The 10,714-nt window shown below is 40.2% G+C and overlaps 1 protein-coding gene across 1 annotated transcript; it reads left to right on the forward strand.

The window, feature by feature from the left end:
* The first annotated feature begins 1,871 nt into the window (after positions 1 to 1,871).
* Positions 1,872 to 10,339, forward strand: LOC115589799 (butyrophilin subfamily 3 member A2-like). Its single transcript, XM_030430957.1, has 6 exons — positions 1,872 to 2,024; positions 4,714 to 5,064; positions 5,604 to 5,817; positions 6,430 to 6,494; positions 6,969 to 7,088; positions 8,229 to 10,339. The coding sequence occupies exons 1-6, from the start codon at positions 1,976 to 1,978 to the stop codon at positions 8,873 to 8,875; spliced, it is 1,446 nt and encodes a 481-aa protein (XP_030286817.1). The 5' UTR covers positions 1,872 to 1,975; the 3' UTR covers positions 8,876 to 10,339.
* The last annotated feature ends 375 nt before the right edge of the window (positions 10,340 to 10,714 follow it).

The raw sequence follows: 10,714 nt of genomic DNA on the forward strand, positions 1-10,714 counted from the left end.
ATGTTCATGTATAGGGGTGGGGGTGTCCCAATTCCCGTTAGGACGGAGGGTTGGGGGGAAGTGGTACGGCTATATACCCCTTCAAACGGAGATTTTCCAGAGGCACACTCCAAACACAGGGCTACTACTGATTGCCCAAAATGCACTGCAAATCACCGGCAAGATGGCTGCTACCGCGAAAGAAATTCACAAATATTTTCTCCATAAATAAAGTTTTAAAATTTACGAAAACCGTTGTATCGTCTAGTTTAACGTTGTTTTTTTAATGTGTAATGGTCATTTTCTTCATAAAATAGACACGAAAAAAAAATCGCTAGTACTTGAGGCTTCAGGTTAACGTTACCAGGCTGAACGCTACAAGTGGTGCTCTGTGGGCAACCCTGATAATCTACAGTGATAACGTTATCAATAAAAACTTTGGCAACCTCACTGCTGGTATTCAGTTACATTGATAGCGTTATGGGATACGCAGGAATGTCATGCACAAATCGGATGTAACGTTAACATAAGCCTGTGCAGTGCATGCATGAATTTGAAGTTGTGAACGAATTGCGAGTGACTACTGATGACGTACGTGATTGTCGAAGGGGTGTCCCAATTCGGAGGGGTTGACTTTCAGCCCTACCCCTTGGCACTCCGTTTCAAGGTGCAAGGGGTAGGAGTTGAGAAGAGAAATGGGATTGGGCCTAAGTATCAAGTTACTGATGGTAGTTCTAAGTGCCGTATCGTCGACACCTGGACTTGTTTCACCTCTCATCCGGGGGGCTTCTTTACTTCTAACTAGGGGACTTTTTCACTTAAACTGGAAGGCTAATAAATATAATAAGTTGTATGTGGTGTTTAAATCACACAACATGAAGGTAAATCAGTATCATCACGTGAAGCCGTGCTGCTGCCCTTATCATTGTGTTGGACTTTACACCGTGTCACATGACTTCCTGTCTCTGACAGCTGTGTGAAGTGCATGAACCAGATGTTGCCTCATCTTAATGTAACGTTCAAGCTTGTCTCAAGAACTGGGAAATTACAATTCCGAATCAAACTAAAACAACAAGAACAATCTAGAGATCTAAAGAGTTTGAGACGAGTGTCCTGACATCCTCACAGCAGAACAGAGTGGCAGCATTCTCCTGAACAACTGAGGAAGCTGGAGACTTGATTTAAAATGGAAATAACAACCAAAAAGACATAAAATGGCTCCATACAGTTCGTCTGATGTAATCCAAGTCTCCAGATGCCCTGAGATCCTAACTTAAAGCTTTAAAAAAGGTGTATATTACATCTGTTCTGGTCAATTTGTGAACTTGAGGCTTACAGAGACTTGGATCAGACTGGACAAGCTGTATGGACCCCAATTCTGAAGGTCGAAACCATACTCCCTCATTAATATATCAACAAAGACAGAATATTTCCCCTAAGAACAAGCAATAGTGGCAAGAAAAAAATGCTGCTTTTGTATCTGCTTCTATAAAATCCAGACCTACAGCTGTTTGTGGTATTTTTCAAAGCTGTGTTTTCTGTGTATGTTACTGTCGTGTAAAATATTGAAATATCAAGTTGGCATATTTGAGTTAATTTGGATTTTTCGCTCTTACACTCAAAGCACACAGCGTTTGTTGTTCTAGTCTTTTAATCAAAATCTAGAGTTTTATGTCTTAAGGGTTTTTTTTTTTCATTTCTGTCACAGTGATTTCAGTTCAGTTTCCAATGTGTTGCATCAAAATCAGAAGCTGCAGTGTTGTGACGACACTTGTGTGTGTTTAGATACCAGTACACAAGTGAGAGGAGGAAGCAGCAGAACATCCGACTTTCCCCAGTGACCCTGAACGCAGCATCAGTGACGGTAGTAGAAACGTGTGAGTGAACTTCAGTCTGATGAGAGCGCCCAGCTGATCACACCTGCTGGAACTAACACCTGTCTGCACAGACTCGACGTTTTCCCGGACCGGTTCTCCTGCAGGCTTTGGGTTCGGTGATGTATCACCGGGTTCTGCTGGCTGCCTCTCTGCTGTCTGCGTGCTCAGGTCGGTCACAGTTTGAATCCTCTCTAAAGCTTTTACTTTGGAGGGTTTGTCTGGTAAAGGCTAAACAAATGTACACACAACAAACGTAGAGGAAGGTGAGTTCGGAACCGCCTGTCGTGTTTGAGTTGGTTCTGTTTGTGTGTTGATAAAGAACCTCTGAGCTGGAGTCAAACTACTTCCTTTATCTAGAGGCCAGAGTGGCACAGTGGAGCACATGTTGAATGAGTTTTATCATTAACTCATTCACTTTTCACCCAGCAACAGTAGATTAATCTGATAACTTATCTGGTTACTTTGCAGATTACATGCTGCATCAGAACCAACGCAGAACATTTTGAAATGTGTTTATTTCATCAACAATTAGATTTAAAATAACTTATTCTGATAATCATACAGCACATTTTAGTGTAATGTATGTAACAGTTACTTTTACTGGTCATTTTAATACTTGAGTACATTTAACATCAGATACTTCGTTCAGTTTGTCTGGACAGGAAGGTAATCTGAAAAGTAACTAGTAACTAAAGCTGTCAGACAGTTAAAGTGGAGTAAAAAGTACAATATTTACCTCTGAGATGTAGTGAAGTAGAAGTATAAAATTCCAGCAAATGGAAATACTAAAGTAAAACCCTTGAATTTGAACCTGTGCAGTACTTGAGTAAATGTACTGAGTTACCTTCGAGGAAGTGTTTCACCTCAGTTACACAAATAACAATAACTTTTAAATGTGACTGAGTACATTTTAGTCAACAAAATGTATGTGATTACTGTAGTTACTGGTTACTTTGCAGATTACATCATCTGCTGCATCAGAGTATCCCTCTCGGCTACAGCTGAACGTGTCAGTAACCACAAAGCATGAGAAACGGATGTGTGTTATTGTTGCGGAGGCGTGAGGGGGTTTTGTTTTGGTGAAATGACTCCATGTGTTTGCAAAAATCCTCTCAGCTGGAGTCAAACTACTTCCTTTATCTTGAGGGAGTCAGAGGTCAGACCGACAATCAAACACACTCAGACACATGATGAAGTGAGTCAGTCACACTTTCATTAAGCGGCGTTTTACTATTGCTGTTATCGGACTAATTCAGGTATAATCAAGCTGATAAAGACAAATGTGCAGCGGTGGACTATAACTCAGAACTTTTACTCAAGTATTTTATACAATTCTGAGGTGCTTTACTTGAGTATTTGACCCAAACCCTACATGTATGTATATACTATATATATTTACAGTATATTGTAACGCACAGGTCGACCCGTAAGCAGCCGGACACGGGAACACACCTGTGGGTCGGGCGGGTTTGGGTCAGTTTTACCAGAATATGTCAAAGTCAATGACGGGTAAAGCAGTCCTCACAGTTGGACTGAGTTATTGATAATGTACAGAACAAACATAATATATGCAATAGTCAACTTTCCACTTTGTTTCCCATCTTTCTGAGACACACACACACACACACACACACACACACACCACAGACACTGTTTAATTTATCAGTCATCATTTATACTTCTGTGGTTTTTACGAACACTATCTCGTGTCAATCATCCATTCTGAGAGTGTGTCAGCTGATTGATGCTTGTTGTCGTGAATGAAATGTACTTCTGCTTTCTAGTACTCTGGACTTTATTTACATTATTAACCCTGTAATCACTGACAGTGCTTGCGGCTCTACATCAGAGCTCTGTGATTGAAAGATAGCAGATTTTTATAATGGATAGACTGCAATCAAATGAACAGTGGAAACTTTCATGACATGTTTATGACCTCCGGAGCACGAGGAACTGCTCGTCCGCCAAGTGTTTCACAATGGTTTGTTTGGAGGTTCCAGTTGGTTAAGATTCCTTCATCAGACCTGCTTCCTGTTCTCGTGGAGGGGGGAAAAGGGGAAATCGTTGTTTTAAGGAGTATGTGTTGCCTCTGATTTATGACTGGCTTATAAACACAACAAATGTGTGAGTCAGAACGGACGCTTCCACTAGACCGTTACAGACGTGCCCTCATGCGTTTACAGGATGGTGGGAGGATGAAATATCATACAAACACACTTTCACACTCCTGTCAGTCCAGGTCAGACTGGGATTGCGTAGGCCGAGGCAAAGTACGCACAAATATTTTTGTCTTTCTAGAGAATCTTTGGCCTGTGACAACGCAAAATGAAGCACTACATGCTGCCCAGTCTTTGAGTTGTGAGTCTTTAATTAAACCAACATTTAAAGGCCTGAAAGTTGCAGGAGGTTCCGACTTACTCTCAACCCAGTTAGCAGAATGAACGTTGGCTATATATGTCTCTGTATATGTTTCTTTCAGGTCCATTTTTACTTATTATGTGACTGTCTCCGGTCTGGTACGGTTTTGGCACAAAACCACTTGGTTAGGGTTAGGAAAAGATCATGTTTTGGTGGCCACAAAACAAGGCTGGAAATATATCAATGTCTTGTTAAAAAGATTTGGTTATGTCACCACAAATAAGGTTGGAACTATCCCAATGTCTCATTAGAAATATTTTATTTTGTTGCAACAAATAAGGTTTGAAATATCCCAACATCTTGTTCAAAATGCTGTGTTTTGTCTTTACAAATGCGACTGGAAATATCCCAACGTCACCAGAAACAGCCCCCACCACAACACTGTACTGGATGAGTAACGTATGTCTCTAACTCAATTGTACGTTTTGTGTTTTCCCAGGAGAAACCTCTGTGAATGGTCCAACAGAGACCGTCTACGCCTTCGCTGGCGAGGATGTCGTTCTTCCCTGCAGTTTCAAGGTCACTTCAAACAACGACTTTCCAACGGTGGAGTGGTCCAAGGAGGGCCTGCAGCCGAACGTCGTCTTCTTGTACCGGGACGGCTGCGAGACTTACGAGATGAAGCATCCGGCCTTCCACTACCGGACGAGCTTCATCACCAAAGAAATGAAGAACAGGAACATCTCTTTAAGGATCTCTAACGTCCAGCTGTCTGATGCAGGGAAGTACCGGTGCATGAGGCTCTGGAAGAATGCCCCACGGGACATTACGACAGTGGAGCTTGTTGTGGGTACGTCCGGTCTAGTCTAAATCTAAAAAAAATCTAAAATGTTCCATCACGGAGCAGGGCCCTTCTGTAAATGCTGCCAAGGTCTGAAAGTTTGGTCCTTTCCCAATTTGGCCTGATTCATTCAGGCCTGAGCTCGATCAGACGATTATTGAGTTACACTGTACAGGTGTGGATCACACCTAGGAGCTATAGTATGCATCAAAGATTTCATTACCTGTACAAACTCTCAGGTGTGGCTCCATTCTTCACTCAGTTATCTTGTTCTCAGTTTTTTCCTGGAGCTAAGAAATGCTGCCAAGGAATGTGATGAAATCAAGACTTAGAACCACTTTTACAACTCTTTGGGTGCGGTGCCTTTAAACAGTTAGTTATTAACTTAATTCCATGTGGGTGGAAACTGTTTTTCCAGTTTCCACTGTGTGAATGAAAAGCTGTTTTTCATTGAATATCAAACTTGCCGATCTTGTTTAAGATTGTTCTCCCACATCGCTCAGAGAGCCTCTGGAAGGTAAATAGTTGTGTTACGCTTGTTTTCATAGGTGCTGTCTCAGAGCCAAAACTCTCAGTGGTGCCATCTGAGAGCGGAGGAGTGACTCTTCACTGTGAGGCCACCTGCTGGCTGCCGGAGCCCGAGATCCAGTTCCTGGATCATCAGGGAAACAACATCACTGCTGATAATGAGAATAGAACTCAAGACGCGAGTGGATGTTACACTGTGACACGAAGAGTGACTCTCCAGGATGCTACCCACAGGTTCACCTTTACTTCTTCATTCAAACTTAGATTAATATTCTACAAGAGGCCTTTTGTAGCTCCATCTTTAAAACTTAGTTGTCCTTTATCTTATAAAACATATCCAAGAAGGTTTGGTTTCAGTCCCTCATCTGAGACCTTTAGTTCATCAGCATCATTTATCTCTAATCCCGCGCAAAACCATGGAAAGAGGCGATGCAGTCTGGATGCAGCCTCTGGATTTTAGGCGTTAGCAGTGAGTGTAGAACAAAATGCAGCACGCCCTCATTCTTAAACCACTGAATAGGTCAGTTGCTAGTGACTGCCAACCCTGCTCTAGACCAGGGCCGGCAATTCCTGGGCTAAAGTCCGGGTGAGCCCTCTTCAAAATGTACTTGTGTAAAAGTTTTCTTAACTAAGAAGTATCTGACACTTTTAGTCGGAGGCATAAGTGCGAGTGTTAATGGGTGCAGTTTATTTTCCCCAGAAGAAACTCTACAGTCGCACAAATATAGGTTGAATCATGAGTCATGTTGTTGAAATTTCAGTGACTCAACCAACTGTAACACTTGTTCTCCCATTAGCAAACATAACATCTATGATTCACTAACGGCAAGCTTGTTTTCATCACAGGGTCACCTGCAGTGTCCACCAGCCAGAGATCAACCAGACCAGAGACACACAGATACACATACCAGGTACACCACAGCTTAAACAACACACCTGTACAGACTGGATCACGAAAAACAAAACAAGAAAGTCACCATGTCAAGTGTTATAGTAGAGTTTAATTATTATGTTATATGTTTTTATCAAAGGTCCTGTTTGTAGGAGAAGTTGATTTGAGAGTAATTTCTTACACTTTGGGATTTTCCTACAAATAGGACCTTTGATATATGTTGTAACACTTTTAATGTTCCCAGGGTTGTAACATGTGATGTGATGACAAGGTTTTCCAGTTATTCTCTGGATAATAACAAGCTGAGATTACATGTTAAGTTTAAATATATGACTGAAATGCATCAAACTCCACTAAGTCTCTTATCCACGGACATGGGAAGACCTTAGTTTTATAGAATTGCCCGCAGTAGAAAAGCAGAATGAAATCTGCCGCTGACAACAGATAATGTGGTGTCCATGTGTGTTGTAAATCTACGTTTATGTCATTTCAGTCGACTGCATGAAGCCCTGGTCTGTATCCACTTATATCGCTGTTGGAGAGGCCATATTACTTCTGTTAGTGTTGTCATGTGGCTTAACTGTCTTGGTAAAGACGAGATGCAGAAAATCTGGTAAGTCAGTATCACTGAGACAGTACTGCCACAGAAACTCGCCTCCCAGCTAGCATAACAATACTGACAAACATACTGTAATAACACAAGAGTCCCAGATGGGTCGGGAACAATCAGCCAAAAATCACATACAAATCAACACATTCTTAGCATCGAACTTCATGTCAGAACAATCTTTATTATCACAGCACAGTCTTGATGTCTGTGTTATTTTCTAATTGTTTTGTGTTGTTTTGACACCAGAGTTGTCCTTGAATACAATTCTGCCAGTACTTTTTCTCTGCTGATTGTAGAAACGTGTCGAAACTTGGCCACAATTTAAGCAGAGTGCACAGTTTTATTTAGCACTCAGCAGGAACGTGGTTTACAGCAAGTCTGTACAGTCACGAGAGTATTTAAAAACCCTCAGAGATAACAGTTAGGGCGGATCGAGAAAAGAGTACGTAAATGTTCTGGCATGAGGCCGACTGAAAGTCATGCACTAGGCGTATTAGGTCACAGATCAGGAAGCAGGTCTGTTGAATCTCAAACCCTGCCGTCATCCATCTCCTCATACCTAAAATAAACATTCTCAATATTTAACCAGACATTCTTTAGATATGCCGAAGAGTGTTCTAGTGGGAGAAATCACTTTTAAAACTTGTGAAGTTAATGTTTAAAATAATTTTCCTCGAGTGCAATATGAGGTGTGCCTCTCAACATTCAGACTTTTAATGTGAAACAGTGGCAGGAAGTATTTATTTTAATGAACAACCATCATTCCTGCACGCATTTCTAACCACTGCATTGATTTAATAGGCCAAGACAAACAAGATGGCAAACATTACATTTCCTGTAAATACTTTCAAAGTACACCTAAGTTTATGAAAATATGTTTTTAATTTACTGTATATAAAACAAGGATTGTCATTCCGGCACCCTTTCTTTAAGATTGCCGTGATTTATTTTGTGACGGAAACGTCGACTTTTAAAAAAAAAAAAAATCATTCTGTGTCCTCCTTTTCAAGAATCATTCCAGGACATTTTTACAATTTGGGCATTATTTTTGTTTTGAACTCTCTTGAACCTAAATTATCTTTTAGTAAAAGACAAATGTGAAACTAAAGATGCTTTTCTTTATTTTTTTTTGTACTCACACAGAAAAGGGACCAAATTTCCTGATGAGTAGGCAGTCGTCAGATCAGAGTACAGTGAGTACCGTGAATGGTTCCTGTGAAGATCAACCCTTCCTGCAGAGTGTCAGGGTTGACAACGACAAAATTGGGAAGCTGAAACGAGAAATTGCTGACCTCAAGTCAAAGCTTCGTGAGAAGGAAGAGACCATCCAACAACTACAGAACAACAACCCTCCAATAAGTCCTGTTGTTTTCCAGCTTGGCTCGCAAACAATGTTCTTAAGTCATGCAGCTTCAGCCAACAGCAACCACCCAGAACCTGGAAACGTACTGCAGACTCGGGGTCCAAAACCTCGCCTCTCACGACAAAACAGTACCCAGGAACCCGACCGGCCGAAGCAACGGAACCGTATCAACAGCAGCCCTGCTATCTTTAGGTTTGATGATGTGGTTCCGTCTGCTCCTTCCTCATCCAACGCTTCAAAGAAAAAGCTTGGACGTTCCAATAGTGACCGTGTTGCCTGTCCTGGTCCGAAAGTTCCCAAGACTCAGCGTCGACATTCCTCATCGTCAAGCTACAATCACCACTACACACCCATGGCAGGCTTACCCGAGGAAACCGAGCTGTTAATATCTCCAGAAAAGAGCACACCGTTTAACACAAAGATGTAGAAGGTTACGTCTGGGATTTTTCGATCCTTAACATAGAAAGAAAACTTTCTGCACAGCCAAATGCTTCTAGCAGTAAGTAATGAACAGATCTGATCAATTCTTGTATTACATAAGCTTTCCCTTTCCTTTATCCCTGTTATATATGTCTCAGAACAGCTCAGGTATAAAGTTTAAAGCTACCGCTTCTTCCTTTTAGAACAAAGCAGCTCCTCGCTCGTCACTACAGCATCATTCTCAATGTCTAACTTTAAAGTTTTCTTCTTCATTTTAATTATTCAACTTTGGAGGTGCTAGTAGACACTGTGTTTGCTTTGTATAGAGCCAAGCTAGGTTTTTTTTTCCATTTTTCTAGTCTTCATGCTAAGCTAAGCTAAATCGGTGCTACCTCCAGCTACATATTTAAGGGTACAGACAACATTTCCTTCAAGCATAGCAAGAGATTTTTAAACAATATTTTATTTTTTGCTTTTTTTAAAAAAAAATCTCCTTTTCTCTGACTTTTCAAATTGTCGTTCCGACTCGACATGTTTAACTTGTTCAATGGAATTTTCCCAGTTGGTTAAACATTTTGACTCCAATTATTCCGACACCCCATGAACTCACCATTCAATTCAATAAAAAAAACTTAATTTGTCTCTGGGGGGCAATTAAGAGACACAAACAATTCCTCACATTTAGTATTTGATGTGTAGCTCATAATTAGCCAGCTTGTGCTAACTAGCTACCTTATGCTATATTTCTAAAATGCAAGATTACAGCACAGTTTTCAGGACAATTGATTCACTACAGAAAATACTTTTTTACATGATAATCACAGGAATAAGTCATTTGTGGATTTAACAAATGGAGACTAAAGTCGTGTTAGCAGACCAAAGCTAACTGGCCTTTAGCTACAATCTAGAATCTAAAATGGGTACAGCTGATCTGAGAGCAGCTCTTTAAACTGTCTGTAATGATGCACTTGTGTCTTTTATTTAAATTACTGGTGAAAGTCTGACTTTAGAAGACTTCTGATGAGACGGTTCTGCAATAATTCACATCAAGCTTCATGTAAGAGATCCTGTCCTTTACAGAAGGACTTCACACCTGCAGGTCGTTACACAGCGACTTCATGGACGGCATGTTTTTATGAAAATGACACTGCAGGTTACGTTGCACAACCAGGACGGAGGGTAAAAGTTTGTGTTCCGGGAAGCATTTAAAATTTTTAACTGATTTATTTATTCATGTTTGTGCAAATATCTGAATTTCTGTAAATCTCTTCATGTGTTGACCACATGAGCTTTAATGTAAATTATGAATGTATATTGTAATGTGATACAATAAGAGGTTAGGGGTTAGGAAACTTTTATTTAGAATTGCTTTGTATTTATGATAAAGTATTAATTCTTTATTTAATCTTTGTTATTTTTCATATGAATTCTGTAAATATGGCTTAGATTATTGTATGCTTTTCTCCTGTTTTTATGTTAACTACATGAAATAAAGCACTCTCACTTTTTTAAAAAAATGCTCACTTTATTCACACAATACTGGACTTAGACCTGAAACACATAAGGAGCTCCCCCTAGTGATTTAATTATAACACTGCAGTTATTTGTGATTCAATCCTGGATCAAGTAAAAGTTCATATTATAGCTTAAATATGAAAAGTAAGAGCACTCAGAGCAGTAAACTGTTCCCTGACAGTGTTTAACCATCATATCTGATGTTTATGATTAATATTACGGCTGCATTTATGTGTATGTTGATTTTGGGGGGTTTAATTTTTAATTTTAACCTGAGACAACATTTTGCTTGTGGTCTGGTAAAGTTTATATGGAGTTTATTAGGGTTAGT

This window comes from Sparus aurata, chromosome 10 (assembly GCF_900880675.1).
Source record: "Sparus aurata chromosome 10, fSpaAur1.1, whole genome shotgun sequence".
NCBI lineage: Eukaryota > Metazoa > Chordata > Actinopteri > Spariformes > Sparidae > Sparus > Sparus aurata.